General features: G+C 36.4%; 1 protein-coding gene across 1 annotated transcript; it reads left to right on the top strand.

The window, feature by feature from the left end:
* The first annotated feature begins 7000 nt into the window (after positions 1-7000).
* LOC122585963 lies at positions 7001-8767 on the top strand. Its single transcript, XM_043758082.1, has 3 exons — positions 7001-7285; positions 7448-8255; positions 8370-8767. The coding sequence occupies exons 1-3, from the start codon at positions 7001-7003 to the stop codon at positions 8765-8767; spliced, it is 1491 nt and encodes a 496-aa protein (XP_043614017.1).
* Positions 8768-19242: the final 10475 nt, after the last annotated feature.

Below are 19242 nucleotides of genomic sequence, written 5' to 3'. Positions count from 1 at the left end.
CCGACTAAGGCGGAAAACTCGGAGTGCGAGATAAAACACACGCGCACATGGATATTACATAGAAATAACTAAATGAGTGCATAAATTAAGCATAAGTAGTCAAATTACATGGTTCGAATAAGCAAAAGAGAAGTCATAACCCATAGGTTCAACAAAGCAGTCAAATAAAACATAAGATAAGTTCCTACGCAGGGGAAACGATTAGGCATATTGCCAACTAGCACATAGAAAAGCATGCAAAACTCCAAATCCTAAGCCTGAAGTCTGCTACGAGTCCCATGCTACCATTCCTAGCCACAATTTGCTCGATTACCTGAAAGGATACTTAAAAGCGTCAACACAATGGTTGGTGAGTTTGTAAGTTTCATAGAAAGCATTTAGTGGTAAAACATGTTTTTATAAGTACACACAGCAGCGTTTGATTATAGACTTACTTTAGATACAATAAGTACACACAGCTTAAGATTCCAAAATGTCTCAAGGCCATTTGGTTAACCAGGCAGTGGTAGAACACATAAGGATAGGCACAAAGCACTATCGACCACATAAAGCACACACAAGGATAGGCACATGGCACTATCGATAAAGCACACACAGGCACACGACACTATTGATAAAGCACACACAGGGATAGGCACACGGCACTATCGATAAAGCATACACAGAGATAGGCACACGACACTATCGATAAAGCACACACAGGGTATCATGCAGTAGTCTATAATCGTCGTAGTAAAAGAATATCCGTAATATAATCGTAAATGTAATCCAATGTATGAAATCATAAGTGTATCTGAAAAATGTAACCACAAGTATATCCAAAATAGATAGTCATAAAACACCATATACGTTTTATCAGAAAAGCATTTTGTATCCTTTCGACCCCATGAAAACATGTAAAAGGGTACGAAACTCACCTGAATGCCAGAAATACGATCAAGCTACACAGGATATCAGAAAGCAAGTAACCGTTATGCAATCAATCTGTTACAAGTTATCATAATTTAAGTATTCATTCCATATAGGTAAGCGTGCTCTTAACGTGTCACCAAGTATCGACCAAATTGTCCAAAAGCGTGCTAGTTTGACTTTGACCACGTTTTACAAGTTTGATGAGAGTTGACCAAATTACGAGTTTGACTAAGTTGACCGAATCGACAAAAGTTGACCAAATCGACCAAAGTTGATTAAACCTAGGTAGTGATCAAAATCCGAGGTTTCAATTGAAAGTTGGGGTCTTAAATTGAATTTGAGGTCTTATTTGAGATTTGGGGTAGTATTTCACTAAAAGACAAAATGAAATTGAGAGACTAAAATAAGAGGCTAAATTGAATGGCTAAAATAAGAGGCTAGTAATCTGGGGTAGTATTTCACTAAAAGACAAAAGTGAGATTTGCGAGGTCATAAATGGGAAATGCGAGGCTAAATCAGGAATGCGAGGCTAAATCAGAAATGCGAGACTAAATCAGAAATGCGAGGCTAAATCAGAAATGCGAGGTCGTAAATCGACGAGGTCACAAACTGGGTTGTTCTTCCCCAAAATTCATTCTAGAAACCCCTAATCGTATCTTTCGATCTGGAGGTGTTTTTATCATCAGATTGTACTTTTAGACTCCCTAATATGATGGGAAAACAACCCTAAAGTCTGAAACTTGAAAAACGGACTTAAACCCGAAAACCCATTTGAACAAAGTTTATAAAAAGTATATAAAATATCCTGTACCTCAAGATTTTGTTAACGAAATCACGCGAAACTTTGGGAAAAGTTGTAGTATATGATTCAAAACGTTTTGGACGTAAAAAGTTTGATACTTGGTAGGTGTAGTGTGTGTATTAAAAGAAAAACCGAAACATACCAAAAAAGAGCATAAAAAGGGGTTTTGATTATATACCTTAAATATGTAAGATAGATGTTTGTGATGATGTTTAGGACATAAAAACACTGTTATTGAATCTAAATCTAAACAAAACAAGGTTTGATTTTCATAAAACTTGATATAAAATGGGGTAGTAATTGTGAGGTAGTAATAATGGGTTAGTAAAGTGAGGTAGCAAATTGGGGTAGCAAAAAGGGAGGTAGTAAAGGTTTGTGTGTGTTTTTCTTGGAGGCTAAGTTGATGGAATGAGGGTTTGTGAAAGAAAAAGAGTATTTATATGTAGGGTAAAATAATAAGATTCATGCTAACACCCGAATACGATGCCAGATAGAGAATATGAGGCTACAACCAAAATACGAGGCCAGACCCAAAAGCGATGCTAAATGAAAATTACGAAGTCGGTTTTTGTAATACGAGGTCAATTTCAAATACGAGGTCGCATTTTTGAGTTTAAATTTTTATTTTGACTTAAAAGTTTTTGTGGTCAACTCATGGGTGTTACATTTAGAGCTAAAGCCTGCTAATTTTATTTCACACCGTAATGAAAAACTTTCTAACATATAAAGTTAGAAACATTGATGAAAAGTTCCAACTTATACAACAAAAACAAATTGAGTACACAAACACAATTTAATTATTAAGTGTGTAGTCTTAAATTTTATCATTGAGAAAGATAAGTTAAATAATTAAACTCATTTCCATTCCGTGCAATATACATCCGAGCTTGAGTATCTACAATACATTCTAATGATTGATTTTTAGTTTGTATCAAAGAATAGAATGAAAAACTTTTCCAACTCATCATACTCTTTTCATTTAACATATTACAATATTACATATATACATTGTATTAAATGAGTCTACACTATTACTATGTTCTTAAGTTTTTCTTAGTGGAGAAAATAAAAGATTTCAAATGATTTTTGTATAAGTTGAGTTCTTGCATTTTTTTTAATGATGGAAAGGAAATGAAGTGATATAATTTGAAAGGATTATTTAGTTGTTTTTGTTTTAAAAATCTTCCACCCATCTTTAGGATGATTTGAAAGGATTATATTTACTCTTTCTCATCTTATCATTTCAATTCTTTTCATTTAAAATTTAACTCAAGAAAGAGAGTGGCTCTCTAAAAAAAACACTAATGATTAAGAGACCTAATTAAATGACATAAACTTTAACTTACAAAAAAAAATGAGTTAATTACTGAAATGGTACCTCACGTTTGCGCCATATTACTTGTTTCATACATTTCCTTTCGAAATTACGCTGATCATACCCAACGTATGCAAATCTCCACTCGCACCATACTGGAGGCTAACCCCGTCAGCTGACCGTTAAAACCTCCCCCACGTGATTTGCACGTGAGGGGTAAATATGTAATATCGCGTTTCCTAATTACTGAAATGGTACCTAACGTTTGCATGATATTGCTGGTTTCATACCTATATATTTCTTAATTACTTAAATGGTACATAATGTGTAGTTATTAATTTTTTTATATTTTTTTTAATTTGTTTTATTTCTTTTATATAAAAATTCTTCAAAACTTGTTATAATTTAATGCAAATAGTCAAAATGCACCTATAATCCACTAAAAAATAATACCAAATAGTTATTTCATAACAAAATATAATACGAATAACCAAAAATAGTAATAAAGTATCATAAAAATAATTTTAAAAAAAAAATAAATTTTTCTTTTTTAAAAATTTCGGAAATACCGCAATGGTAATACCAGAAATATGTAGGAATAACAGACATATCAACCGGTATTTACGGGTATTTAAAATATTGCTTTAAGCTTCATGTCGCAGTAAATACTGACTTGTATTACTATTGCGGTATTTCCGGAATTTTTTCAAAAAAAAAAAAAATTTCCTCGCAAATTTTTTAAAAATTGTTTTATGATACTTTATTGCTATTTTTGGTTATTCGTGAACTTTAAAACTTATATTTTGTTATGAAATAGCTATTTGGTATTATTTTTGAGTGGATTATAAGTGTATTGTAACTATTTTCATTAAATTGTAACAAGTTTTGGAGAACTTTTATAAAAGAAAAATAAAACAAATTAAAAAAATTAAAAAAAAAAAAAATTAATAACTAAACATTAGGTACCATTTAAGTAATTAAGAAACATATAGGTGTGAAACCAGCAATATCGTGCAAACGTTAGGTACCATTTCAGTAATTAGGAAACGCGATATTACATATTTACCCCTCACGTGCAAGTCACGTGGGGGAGGTTATACCGGCCAGCTGACGGGGTTAGCCTCCAGTATGGTGCGAGTGGAGATTTGCATACGTTGGGTATGATCAGCGTAATTTCGAAAGGAAAGCTATGAAACCAGTAATATGGCGCAAACGTGAGGTACCATTTCAGTAATTAACTCAAAAAAAAAAATGCCACCTATACAAAATATTTAAAGTCCACGAGTATGGTACCCGCGCAATGCGGCGGCGATGACATTAGTTGCGATGTAGTGGCGTCGACGGATGGTGATGGCGTCAGCGTTAAGTGGTGTAGGAAATTGATACAAAGATATTTGAAATTAGGCATAGTGAATATATCTTTTAAAAGATTATGGAATGATTGTGTAAATTAATTAATTAAGAGTAAAATGGTAATTTTGTATGTCCCAAAATTGTAAACTTTTCAACATAAGAGTATAATTTTTATATAGTAATAAGTAGTATAGATTGATTATTTTATATTATAACTAATATACCCTTAATATTAACTACTGTATTAACTAATGTATTTATTAATTGACAGAAACTCATTACCCAGATATAGATTTTCTTACTAGATTTTATACCCGTGTCCAACACTGGTGTAACACCCCAAAGATTTTAAGGTAAAAGAAATTAACCCTTTTCATAGTTTTGACATTAAATTAATTTCCTAGTATTTTATTTTTGGATATGGGGTTAATTTAGTTGGAACTTTAACGGATAACGGGTAAAATACCCACAAATTTAGAAGTGGGCCATGGCACCCATAAAGAGTGCCAACCATATACATTTTCCTTACTCATATTTCCACTATCTTCTTCTTCACTTCCTCATGCAATTCCATCTCTTTCTTTCAAAATCAAAAGCTTAACTCTCTCTAATTCAAAAAGGGAAATCATTATACTAAACATCACCATCATATAATCTTCATTCAAGAAATTAAAAAGCTAGGGTTTGTGGGTTTTGAGTGGTGGTGGCCGAAAATTTCAAGGAAGAGGGGGAAAGGAGGATTTTCAATTTAAATCTTGAATTAGCCATTACTTAGTGAGGTATTGATTTCTCCTAATTTAGTTTTCTTCTTTCTTCTGAATTTAGGGTTCTTGGAGTGAACCAATTTGGGGGTTTTGCTAGGAAATGAATTATGGTTAATTTTTCCCCAATTCCTTAGTTAACCAAGTTGTCAATGAGTTATATACTGTGTTTAATTTTGAAATAGATGAGTTCAATGTGATAAATTGAGTTTGTAAGAAAAGATGAATTTTGCTAGTTATTGAAATGTGGATGAAAATGGTAGGATTAATGTTGTTGTTATAGATAAAAGTAACTCAATGACAAATGGGTTGGGTTTTGGGTTTAGAAAGGCTAGTGATTGAGTATGACTAGGTTGAGCTAGTCAAGTTGTGAATGTAAGCTTATGCACTTTTATGATATGATTATAGGTTGAAGCTTGCTTGTGCTTTTCGTTTTAGTGTTGTCCTTTTTGCGGAGGAGGTGAGTATATTTGCATACCTTTATGTATATGTTGGATCCATTGACCACATCATGTTGAAGCCTTTTTGTCCATGGTGGTTTTGACCATTTCATGTTGAAGTTCGTAAATCCATGTGTGGTAATTGATGTGGCATGAGCCCATGTGGGGCATTGTGATTATGAGGCCTCAGAACCTCCGGGGCCTAAGAATCCCGATAGATGTGATTGATATGATTGTTTAGCTTATATGGATCTATATATGTGTTGATAGTGTGCAAGGTGAGCATGTAAATGTGGCATGACGGTGTCATAGGTTACATGTGAAAGTTCTTGTACTTTGCCCTCCTTCGTATTCATAAATGTATGCAAGTATATTCACTAAGCCCCTGCTTATATTTTAGTTGTTTACCCTTTTATAGGTAATTCTGGAAGAAGAAACTAGTGTTGTTGATTGGAAGAGTTGATTAGAGCTTGAAGTGGTTTTTGCAAGACTTGAAGGTATTAGGTCATTCTAGTTGATTGACGAATTTTGGTTTAGAGGCTTAGAAATCCCCCTCCTCATGGCTCTTGGTACATTTTGAGTTGATGGCCATGTTTTTGTTAAAATTATGAAATTGACCAGGTGTAAAGTTTTTAGAAAGTTTGTGAAGTTACTCTTTGAGCGAAAATGGTGTCAAAATGGGTAAATGACTCATTGGTGGCGTTTATGGATTTGAAACTAGTTGATGTTGTAAATATGTTTAACATGTGTCTATATTGTTGTTGGTAAGCTCTGAAATGTATTTTGAGAAGTTTGTTATGAAGTTTGAAGGTTGCAAGTTTGATTAAGTGTCGAAAAGTTTTTTTTTAGGTTTGCTGAGTTGTGGCTCACTACGGCGCAGTGGGGGTGGTTTTGCCCACTGCGGCGCAGTGAAATCCCACGCAAAAGTTTGGATTTTCTCCCACTACGGCGCAGTGGGGCTTGTTCTCTTTATGTGCCGAGCCTTTCCACTGCGGCGCAGTGGGGAGTGCTCAACCCACTGCAGCGCAGTGGGGTATATATATATATAAAAAAATTAGTATTTTGGTTTATCGAGTCTAGTCCTTTCAAGTTGATATGAGAGCCGAGGTTTAAGGTATTTAGGTATTCCCTCGTGTAGAGAGTGCCTAGACTTAAACCTTAGTTGAGACTCGACCTTAGGTGACCGAAATTTTATATGGGACCGAAAAATGCGTTTGATGATGCTAGTTTATCCACTTGCTAGTATTTAAAGCACAATAATAAGCCAGCCTTATTGTGGTTGAAGTACTAACAAATTTATAAACTAACGGCATCAAAACTTGGGACGGTTTTGTATGAAGTTCTAGGTTTTGGCCTTTTAGTTCGTAAGGAGAAATAGATTGCGCGTTTAAATCAGCTTGTTTACTCTTATTATAGCATGGCCGATCATCATAATGACGAAGATGAGCACCATAGACAAAATGAAGAAGAAGGGCCCGTGTTTGATGAGGATAGCATGGATATATCGGATCAAATTGGTAGAGCGTTAGAAAAGTACACTCCTGCTTTACTCAAACGGTTGAATGCAACATTGGAAGGAGCAGTGAATGATCACATTGCTCAAATGATCAAAGAAGAAGTTACGATTAATGTGCAACGAGAGTTTGAAAAAAGGGATGCCAAGGATAAAGGCAAAAAGACTGAGGAGGAGAAAGATGTGGAAGTAACGGGAGAGAGATTTTATAAGAAAAAATTCACCTTTTGAGATTTTGAAGTGTGCCACCCACCCGAGTTTTTCGGTGACCGTGATCCCATCATTTTTACTCGGTGGATATCGGAAATTGAAGGGGCATTTCGCACTAGTCAATGCCTCGAACATTTGAAGGTCATATTTGCGATAGGTATGCTAAGGAACGGTGGGAAGAGATGGTGGGACGGATTGTTGGCCATCAAGAAGGGGGCTCTAGATAATGTGGAATGGCCCGAGTTTAAGGCCATGTTCTTCAAGGAGTTTCGGTCGGAGGCTGAAGTAATGAAGTTGAGAAGTGAATTTCTAAATGATTGTCAAGGCAACATGAGCTTGAACGAATTTCAAGCCCAATTATTGGACAAGGCTCAATTTTGTCCGGATGTTCTTGAAAATGACCAATTGCTCAAGGAGCAATTTTATTTGAAGTTGAGGAAGAATATTCGGGAGAAGATTAGCTTGCGTCAAATGGAATCTTTCTTCATGTTGGCGGATGTGGCCCGAGATCATGAAATTGAGATGTCGAGGGTTGATGAAGGTGTTTTGAAAAGAAGGTATGAAAATGTAAATTCTCCAAGCAAGTGGCCTAGACAAGAGGGTAGTTCCGGTAACCACTCAAATAGAAGAAATGTTCCTTTTTGCCGCCAATGCAAAAAGAATCATTCGGGGGTATGTAAGGCGGCGGATAAGGGCTGTTATACTTGTGGGAAGCCGGGGCACACTAGTCGGGAATGTAGGTCTAAACCTCAAAAACCCATTATATGCTTCAAATGCTTTGAGGAGGGTCATATGAGAAGCTCATGCCCTAAGTTGACCGAGGAGGACAGACTCAAAGAAAGAAGGAGGGAGGCGGAGAGGAAGAACGCCCAAGTTCATGGAAACCCACGTGGAAGATCTTTTCAACTCACGGTGGAGCAAGCAAGAGACACGGATGATGTTGTCACAGGTACATTTCTTGTATATAATGTGCCTATGTGAATTCTCTTTGATTCGGGGGTGAATAGATCATTTGTTGCAACTAGAGTAATTCATGTTATTCCCGTGTCTAAGTCATGTCTAGAAAATACTTTGCAAGTTGAGGTTGGTAATGGTAGGACGGAATTAGTGAAGGATGTGTATAAAGGGTGTGAAATCAAAATCTCTTCGGAACTCTTCCAAGCTAATCTAATTCCTTTTCCAATGGGAGAGTTTGACATAATCATAGGTATGGATTGGTTGAGCTCTTATAACGCCAAGATCGCATGTGATGAAAAAGCGGTATATTTGAAGACTTCTAAGGGCAAAGACTTGGTGGTTTACGGTGATAGGAAAGAACGTTCTATATCTGTGTGTACTTTTGCTCGTGCCAAACGTTACATATCTCATGGATGTCATGCTTATCTTGCTCACATCGTAGATGTTGAGAAGCAACCCCTATCTATCGAATACATCCCTATTGTTTACGGTGATAGAAGTTGAATTCTCAATTGATCCTATTCCGGGAGCTAACCCCATTGCTAAAGCTCCTTATCGTTTGGCTCCAACGGAAATGCAAGAGATGATGAAGCAACTACAAGAATTACTTGACAAGGGTTTTATTCAACCTAGTAACTCTCCATGGGGTGCACTGGTACTTTTTGTCAAGAAGAAGGATGGAAGTATACGTATGTGCATCGACTATCACGAACTCAATAAAGTCACCATAAAGAACAAGTATCCTGGTTGTGATGGTGGAGTATTGTGATGCATCATCTAATGGCCTTGGTTGTGTTCTTATGCAACGAGGTAAAGTCATTGCCTATGCTTCTAGGCAATTGAAAGAACATGAAAAACGATATCCTACCCATGACTTGGATGCAGCGGCGGTGGTCTTTGCTTTGAAAATTTGGCGCCAATACCTTTATGAAGTCAAGTTTACCATATATTCCGACCATAAAAGCCTCAAGTACTTCTTTGAGCAAAGAGATCTTAACAATCCTCAACGTAGATGGCTAGATCTTTTGAAAGATTATGATTGCGAGATTTTGTACCATCCCGGGAAAGCTAATGTGGTAGCGGACGCCTTGAGTCAGAAGAGCTCTCATCACGCCATAGTCGTTTCTCCCCTTTGGGTTTTGATCACCAACGATTTCTTGGACCAAATTAGAGAAGCTCAAGAGAAGGCCTTGCAACGAGATCTAATAAGAGAAAAAATTCAAGGTCAAATTCAATACTTTACCAAGGATTCCCGTTGTAACAACCGTCTTAGAAATGTTCTTATTAAGTTCTTAACAACGTACATTTGCCATTAGAACGGTCGGACAGTTCAATTTGATTAAGTTCTTGACGTACTTTAGACACCCATTATGTGCTTGCATGAAGGTCGATTTGATCTAAAATCTTGATTTATATGACGAGTTCATAATTATGTGCAATGAAATATTAAAGTTCGGTTCATAAACGTTCATGTTCATAAAAGTTCTAGTTCAAAATGTTCGCAAATGGTCCTTGCATTTATGAAGTCCATTAAATATGGGAAATGTATATACTGAAAAGATGAGAACCCTAGAGAGAGAAAAACTATCACTATTCATCTTCTTCTTCTCTCTTCTTTCTCACTCTAAAACACATAGTGCAGCCACATTTTCACACACTAAATTCAATCTTTGATTTTGTGTTGTTAAACCAAAATCATTTGTACTTTTTGCATACTTGTGATAATCTAAACGTGTTTCTGGAATCAAATCTCAGGTAACAACAAATTATGAGTTTTTGATCAAATTAAAAATGAACTTTTCCAACTTTATGTTCTTGATGATTTGGTCCAATTTTGATATGAAATCGTGTTAATGTTTAATGGGTTTGTGTCTAAATGTGTTTGATAACATATATGTGTGTTCAAATTTGGGCCATAACATGCTTGAATCTCCAAAACCCATTTTTGAAAAAGCAGGAAAACTTGTTCTGGATGTGCCACACCTATTTTATGTTATAGATGATCTTGAAATCGTTAAAAGTGTTAATGGTTAGTGTTTATGTGCATATATGTACAAGTTTCATGTTCTAACTTGTCCCGGATTCGATCTAGATCCTTGTGCTATGAAATTGCTCTTGTTTCAACCATGTTTGGCACTTGAAACGGTCCTGAGAAACGATCTTGAGCCCAAGATCGTTCTGGCCAGCTCTCTTGGTTCATGTTCATAATGGTTCGATCTTGTGTGGTGTTGTGGTGTTGTTGGTATGTTCATTGGGTAACCGATCCTTCGGATTGGTTTTGCTCAAACACTTGTTCATTGAATCGAACTTGTACCTTGTTCTTGGAACGATCTTCATCCTTGGTGGCCAAGACGATCTTGAGCCTTAGCCACCAAGACGATCTTGACTTCATGTTCACTAAGACGATCTTGTGCTCGAGAACCCAAGACGATCTTGACCTTGGGAGAACCTAAAACGATCTTCGAGAAATGATCTTCTTCTATTGCACCTAAAACGATCTTGTCATGACAAAATGGGACGATCTTGGCTGTCCTCTAAGACGATCTTGGCATTGAAACCCTAAAATGATCCTATGTTCATCATAATACGACTTGTACTTGTTCTTTAACACACCACACTTGATCCTTAAACATCTAATCAGTTCATAACAACATCATTACTTGATTAAACACATCAAAGGTTATTCATTAACACCTAAGCTAGATCATGGTTCGATCTAAGATGACGTACAAAGTGCAAACCCTAATTAAAGTACCAATAAGACATGTTCTATCTTGATTATCAAAGTACGAGTTCTATGATCAATTAAATTGAGTTCTAAAGACTAAAAGTTCATCATTAAAGACATGTTCAACTCATTAACACGATAAGTACTTAAGTGTGAGTTCAAAGCCGTTCAGTTCGAGTCCAGTTCATGTACTTAAAGTTCATTTAAAACTCTTTCGAGTCAAAACGTTCAAAGATCTTCAAAGGACCAAATCATCAGTTCATCAAGGGCATTTTGTGATTGAATAATCACATGAACTAATATACGTACTTCTTTATGATCATTATGTGCTTAGGAATCCATCAAGACGTGCCTGGATTTCGATAGATATACTTATCTATCTCTGTGCTTGTTCTCTGTACTTGTTCTCTATGCTAGTCCTATGTGCTTGTACCGGACCACTGTGAGTTCACTAATCCCCCTTTCGTACATTTGTTCAAAGTTCTTTACCGGGGACTGAAAAGCATGAAAACTATTTTCGTACTTGTACATATGTTCGTGAACTATTTTACGTACTATATTATGAGCTTGATCTTGAACTACTTATGAAATGATTCTTAAACTGTTTGAAGGAGTATTTAAGTCTTGAATGGGCAGGATCTTAAATACATTTGTACTACTGTACTTGATCTTTATTATGTTCTAGTTCGTACATGTACTTGTTCAGTTCTTGTTCACTGCTATCAATTCATATCCCACAGTTTAGGGAATGAACCGTAAGTAATTATGGGCAGCGCTATTTAGGGTAGTCCCACCCTCATTCTCCACAGTTCAGGAGGATGCATATTACTTGTTCTTGTTCATGTCATTGTTCTGACATAGATCTTACTTGACGTACTTGAGCTATATGAGCATACTATTACATTAAGGTTCAGTTTTGGCCAATCGGTTTATCAGTGAAAACTTATAACCAAAGTTTATTATATGTGCTTGTTCTATTCATACTATTATAAAGTGCTTGTGTTCAAAGTGCAGTTCTTGACCTAGTTCTTACTATCATAAAGTACTTATGTTCAAAGTGCAGATCTTGACCTAGTCCTTATTATTACAAAGTACATTGGTTCGACGTACAAAACTTATGATCATGTTCTTATTATACATATATACGTATATGTAAACTAAAAGTACATTATGTGAATCTCACCAACTACTTTTGTAGTTGACCTTTCGAACTTACATGCTTTTCAGGCTAGGTTCATAGTTCTTTAGCATAGGAGTCTTCCCTTCTAAGCTCATACTTTTGGCGATTGTCGAGCGTACAACTTCAGGAGCTATGAAGATCTTCCTTACTACATCAGTTCAAGTTCTGTTCTTAAAAGACAATTGTTCCGTCTTCCAGATATTGACTATTCTAAGTTCATTTATGTTCTGTAATAAGAATCGTACTTCTGTTCTTTAAATATAGTAATGGCTGTATTGGAACTTGTACTCTGTGCAATTGTGCTTATCTGTGCATCCCGTATATTCCGCTTTAGCGGGGTGTTACACCCGTGGCCTTACCTTACAAGTTGGGAGGATTTGGATCCCATTCTCTTGTGAGTTGAAACAAGTTTTGCTTGACGAAGCTCACAAATCCAAGTACTCCATTCACCCCGGTGCTACAAAGATGTATCATGATTTAAAAGTAGAGTATTGGTGGCCCGGAATGAAGCGTGATGTGAAATATGTCGAGAAGTGTTTGACTTGTGCACAAGTGAAGGCGGAGCACCAAAAGCCTTATGGTATGATGCAACCATTGGAAATTCCCAAATGGAAGTGGGAAAATATTACTGTGGACTTTGTCACCAAATTGCCCAAAACGCCTAGAAATCAATTCGATACGATTTGGGTAACAGTTGATATATTAACCAAGAGTGCCTTATTTCTTCCTATTCGTGAGACATCATCATCCGAGGTGTTGGCAAGGATCTACGTAAAGGAAGTTGTAACAAGGCATGGAGTTCCCATCTCCATCATCTCGGATAGAGACACTCGGTTCACTTATCACTTTTGGCGAAAATTTCATGATGAAATGGGTACCAAGCTCAAGTTTAGCACCGCCTACCATCCTCAAACGGTTGGTCAAAGTGAAAGGACCATTCAAACGCTTGAAGACATGCTACAGGCATGTATAATCGATTTTGGAGGCACTTGGGATCTTCACTTGCCTTTGGTAGAATTCTCTTACAACAATAACTATCATTCGAGTATTCAAATGCCACTATATGAAATGTTGTATGGGAGGAAGTGTCGATTTCCAATATGTTGGGGAGAAGTAGGCCAAAGAGAGATAGGGGGCACAGAAGTGGTACTAAAAACCATCGAAAAGATTGATGTGATCAAGGAAAGCTTTAAGGCGGCTCAAGACCGAAAAAAGTCATATGCGGATAAACAAAGAAGGCCCACCGAATTCAATGTTGGTGATCGTGTTTTGTTGAAGGTCTCTCCATGGAAAGGTGTTTTACGGTTCCGAAAGCGTGGAAAGTTGAGTCCTCGTTTTATTGGCCCGTTCAAAATCTTGGCTAAAGTTGGCAAGGTGGCATACCGTTTGGAGTTACTGGATGAGCTTTCGGGAATACATCCTACGTTTCATGTGTCTCATCTTAGAAAGTGCCTAACCGACGAATCTACTTATGTACCTTTAAAAATGAAATTGAGGTCGATAACAAATTGAATTACATTGAGGAGCCGATTATCATTGTGGAAGAAGAGCTTAGAAGGGTACAAAATAAAATGGTGAGAACCTATAAGATTTTGTAGAAGCATGGTAAGATGTCCAATTGTACATGGGAGTCTGAGCATGACGTCCTAGTTTACTATCCGTCTTTGCATATGGCTTGGATCACAAGGCCGTGATCCGTTCCAAGTGGGGGGAGAGTTGTAACACCCCAAGGATTTTAAGGTAAAAGAAATTAACCAATTTTCATAGTTTTGACATTAAATTAATTTCCTAGTATTTTATTTTTGGATATGGGGTTAATTTAGTTGGAACTTTAACGGATAACGGGTAAAATACCCACAAATTTAGAAGTGGGCCATGGCACCCATAAAGAGTGCCAGCCATATACATTTTCCTTACTCATATTTCTACTATCTTCTTCTTCACTTCCTCATGCAATTCCATCTCTTTCTTTCAAAATCAAAAGCTTAACTCTCTCTAATTCAAAAAGGGAAATCATTATACTAAACATCACCATCATATAATCTTCATTCAAGAAATTAAAAAGCTAGGGTTTGTGGGTTTTGAGTGGTGGTGGCCGAAAATTTCAAGGAAGAGGGGGAAAGGAGGATTTTCAATTTAAATCTTGAATTAGCCATTACTTAGTGAGGTATTGATTTCTCCTAATTTAGTTTTCTTCTTTCTTCTGAATTTAGGGTTCTTGGAGTGAACCAATTTGGGGGTTTTGCTAGGAAATGAATTATGGTTAATTTTTCCCCAATTCCTTAGTTAACCTAGTTGTCAATGAGTTATATACTGTGTTTAATTTTGAAATAGATGAGTTCAATGTGATAAATTGAGTTTGTAAGAAAAGATGAATTTTGCTAGTTATTGAAATGTGGATGAAAATGGTAGGATTAATGTTGTTGTTATAGATAAAAGTAACTCAATGACAAATGGGTTGGGTTTTGGGTTTAGACAGGCTAGTGATTGAGTATGACTAGGTTGAGCTAGTCAAGTTGTGAATGTAAGCTTATGCACTTTTATGATATGATTATAGGTTGAAGCTTGCTTGTGCTTTTCGTTTTAGTGTTGTTGTCCTTTTTGCGGAGGAGGTGAGTATATTTGCATACCTTTATGTATATATTGGATCCATTGACCACATCATGTTGAAGCCTTTTTGCCCATGGTGGTTTTGACCATTTCATGTTGAAGTTTGTAAATCCATGTGTGGTAATTGATGTGGCATGAGCCCATGTGAGGCATTGTGATTACGAGGCCTAAGAACCTCCGGGGCCTAAGAATCCCGATAGTTGTTATGTTATGAGGCCTAAAAACCTCTGAGGCCTAAGAATCCCGATAGATGTGATTGATATGATTGTTTAGCTTATATGGATCCATATATGTGTTGCTAGTGTGCAAGGTGAGCACGTAAATGTGGCATGACGGTGTCATAGGTTACATGTGAAAGTCCTTGTACTTTGCCCTCCTTCGTATTAGTAAATGTATGCAAGTATATTCACTAAGCCCCTGCTTATATTTTAGTTGTTTACCCTTTTATAGGTAGTTCCGGAAGAAAGAACTAGTGTTGTTGATTGGAAGAGTTGATTAGAGCTTGAAGTGGTTTTTGCAAGACTTGAAGGTATTAGGTCATTCTAGTTGAATGACGACTTTTGGTTTAGAGGCTTAGAAATCCCCCTCCTCATGGCTCTTGGTACATTTTTAGTTGATGGTCATGTTTTTGTTAAAATTATGAAATTGATCAGGTGTGAAGTTTTTAGAAAGTTTGTGAAGTTACACTTTGGGCGAAAATGGTGTCAAAATGGGTAAATGATCCATTGGTGGCGTTTATGGATTTGAAACTAGTTGATGTTGTAAATATGTTTAACATGTGTCTATATTGTTGTTGGTAAGCTCTGAAATGTATTTTGAGAAGTTTGTGGTGAAGTTTGAAGGTTGCAAGTTTGATTAAGTGTCGAAAAGTTTTTTTTTAGGTTTGCTGAGCTGTGGCTCACTACGGCGCAGTGGGGGTGGTTTTGCCCCCTGCGGCGCGGTGGGCAGTGAAATCCCACGTAAAAGTTTGGATTTTCTCCCACTGTGGCGCAGTGGGGGTGTGTCAAACCCACTGCGGCGTAGTGGGGCTTCTTCTCTTTCTATGCCGAGCCTTTCCACTGCGGCGCAGTGGGGAGTGTTCAACCTACTGCGGCGCAGTGGGGTATATATATAAAAAACAAAAATTTAGTATTTTGGTTTATTGAGTCTAGTCCTTTCAACCGGACACGAGACTTACGATATTATCATATTAGATTTTTATACATGTAAGTCATAAAAGCTTATAATGTTGAAGATATACGGTTCTAAGTGTTATGCTTTGCAAGTTTTAGTACAATAATCACATGCTCGTTACTATCTTAGGATTATTAGAATTTTTAATTGATAATTAAAATAATTGATGAGGTAAACGGGAGTCTATTTTATGAAATTGAGCGATTTGATTGGTTAATAAGATATTAGTTTAACTGTCTTATATTATATATTAAGATTAAGATTAAGATAAGATTAAGATTAAGATGCATTGTTTTTCATATATGCATCATGACAATTACTAAAAACAACATTAATAAAAAATAATAGTACAATTACGCTTAAAATCTTAATATATTTACATTAAACTTTGTTCGGTCCAGTTTTGCTGAAAACTGGATCTCTCCAGTTACATCTGGAGAGCATGAAGAATTATCCGAAATATTTGAAGTCCTGTTGCAATGTACAGTTTATGCAACTGATGACTTCCTCCAGTTGAGATCTGAAGACATATACCTGAAGACATTCCAATTGAAGTCCAAGACAACAAGTGGAAGAAAGAGAATGACAATGGCAGCGAAGCCTAGTTGACATTCTACCAGATCAATCAACTGGAGAATCCTCCAGTGTAAATGCCTTTACAAAGCTTTACAATGATTACGAGAAGGACCCTTTACACTACATCCTTTTAACCGGACAATAATCTTTTGTGTGGATAAAAGTGCAAAGATGTAGAGTGGTTGAATAAAGTAACTTTTTGTCTTACATTATTTAGCACACACAAAGGATTATTTACTAATACTTTCGTGTGCTATCAACCATATTTGTACGTCGAAGTTGAGATCCCAATGCTCATACTTCGATTATAAATAGAGGTCCTTGCCCAAGCATTTCAACAACTTTGCAAACACATACATTCTGCAATATTGGTGAACTTGTGCAATATTCTCTCAATCGTAAAAAGGAACATTTCACAACTTTAAGTGTTTCGATTGTTAGGAGAATTTCCAAGTATAGATCAATTGTATTTCATAGGTTGTTAGGATATTTACATCTTTGTATTATCTTGGTTCCGCAACAACCTTGTATTTTATTTAACAATCAATAAATAAAATACACTTGAAAAATACATATTGTCTCACCATATTTACTTACGTGTCATTTACATTATTGCATTGTATTTACTTATTCAGCTTGTCACCTTAATAAGTAACATTTCAGTTAACTTGGTACACTACTCACTCTAAACTGGTCACGTCCAGATTAAGTGATAGTGTTGCAAAGTACTCTCACCATTGACATAGAGGTGTCTTCAGCACCCGTCTAGTAATAGTTGGGACTTACAAGTGGTATCAGAGCAGGCAGGTTGAATTGTTTCAATTCTATAACCTAGGTCTGCTTGATGGCTGCTGAAGGTGAGAATGGTTCTGGTCCCCAAAATGAAACAAATCCTAATCCTAATATCAATGTTACAACTCCCTTGAATACCAATCCTCCTCCTCATCCTACTCCTGGAGCTAGCCACGTTCATGTACATTATTCCAATACTCCAGTTCCCAAATTCGATAGGAACGGTGAGACCTTTGGTATATGGAAAGCTAGAATGCTCTTGCATTTTAGTGGGATAGAGAGGTATATGTTGAAAATCCTCAAGGATGGACCATATATACCCATGTCCAGTGGTGTTAGTCCTCTTCTAGACCCAACTGGGAGAAGAGGTACCAGGGAAAAGTCTGAGGAACATTGGTCAGACGAGGATCGCAGGCTGGTTGATCTTGATACCAGACTGAAAAAGATGATCCTTGCTGCTGTTCCTGAGTAACTAATTCCAACACTTGTGTTGTTTCCCAGTGCTAAATCCATGTGGGATGAATAAGTTCTCCAGTTTGAAGGAGGAAATGACACCATTGTCATCAGAAAGGTTGAATTAAACAAGAAGTATGAATCCTTCTTTGCTCTTCCCAATGAAAGTTTAACTGGTACTTACACCAGATTTACTGGCCTAATTAATTAACTTAGAGGCTTAGGAGTAGAGAAGGATAAGGATATTCTTCTTGAGAAATTTTGTGATATAATGCCATCCAAATGGGCACACATGGTTCTTGTCTTAAGACAAGGTAAGACCTTGCACCCATACTCTTGCTTCCCTATATGGAGCCTTCAGATTCACTGAAGATAACGATGCTGCAAGGTTATTGGCTGAGCAAGATGCCTTAAACCATACTCAGAGTTCCAAGGTCGCCAGCCTAACTGGGCAACCTTGTGCTGCTTTAATGTCTGCTGAGAATGTCCAGTTACATTCTATGAAGGAGATGTTAAACAACTTACTAAACTTTGGCCTTACCACTAATCTAAGTAATGGTTTTGAGGAAACTGACGATGATGATCTGGTAGCCATGATTACTAAAACCTTTAACAGGTTTAAGCATAAATCTAATCGATTTTATGGGTCCAATAATGCTTCCAGTTCAAATTCTCTGGATAAGGCCAATCTTATCTGCTATAAGTGTGGTAAGAAAGGTCATTTCATGAAGGAATGCAGATCTAGTCAGTTGAACAACCAAACTGGTCCCGTTGTCCCAAACTTTGTCAAATCTGATGATTATAAGGCCAAATATAAGAAACTTAAGGCCCAAATTGCTCTCATGTCTCTTTGTTAGAAATCCAAAGATAGTGATACATTGTAATTTAAGTTATAGACATACTTGTTGTTAAGTCATGAGTTGATGATTTCTAAGGTTGAGGGGCTAATAGTGTTAATTAGCATAGTTGGATAGAATAGACTATAAATAGCCCTCAATTCCTTAGAAATCATGACTTTTGCATAACACATATAACATTACACCTGAAAAACAAACTCTTGATCCAGATTCTCTCTCAACACACACACAAACACCAAGAACATACACACTAACCAAACGCCATTGTTGATGTGAATTTGGTTGATAAAATCGTGTTGATTACATTTGGTATCAAAGCAAAACATAGTTTTGATCTCGATCCATAACTGAATTCAATCACATCTCATCAAAAATCACCTTTAATTCTGTCATTTTTGGTTCTGTTCGTTTTTTTTGTTCTTCACTGAAAATCCAAAAATTAACCTCTCAAATCACATAAAATCACAAATGTTTGTTCACCGTTCGATTCCTCATAGTTAATAACATAATCCTCTCAAGTTTCGTGTTCTAATTCGATCTGGAACAAAAGTTCAGATTTTAAGATTTTGACGCTAAAATTTGGGATTTGATTCTGTTGTGTTATAAGCTA

The sequence above is a fragment of the Erigeron canadensis genome, chromosome 1 (genome assembly GCF_010389155.1).
Source record: "Erigeron canadensis isolate Cc75 chromosome 1, C_canadensis_v1, whole genome shotgun sequence".
In the NCBI taxonomy this organism is placed as follows: domain Eukaryota; kingdom Viridiplantae; phylum Streptophyta; class Magnoliopsida; order Asterales; family Asteraceae; genus Erigeron; species Erigeron canadensis.
The sequence above is the reverse complement of the archived record's forward strand: the minus strand, read 5'-3'. Positions and strand labels throughout refer to the sequence as shown.

Coding starts and splice junctions, on each gene's coding strand:
- LOC122585963 (XM_043758082.1), top strand. CDS start 7,001: ATGGCCGATCATCATAATGACGAAGATGAGCACCATAGACAAAATGAA. Junction 7,286..7,447: donor AGGAGGAGAAAGATGTGGAA/GTAACGGGAGAG, acceptor GAACATTTGAAG/GTCATATTTGCGATAGGTAT. Junction 8,256..8,369: donor CACGGATGATGTTGTCACAG/GTACATTTCTTG, acceptor AGTCATGTCTAG/AAAATACTTTGCAAGTTGAG.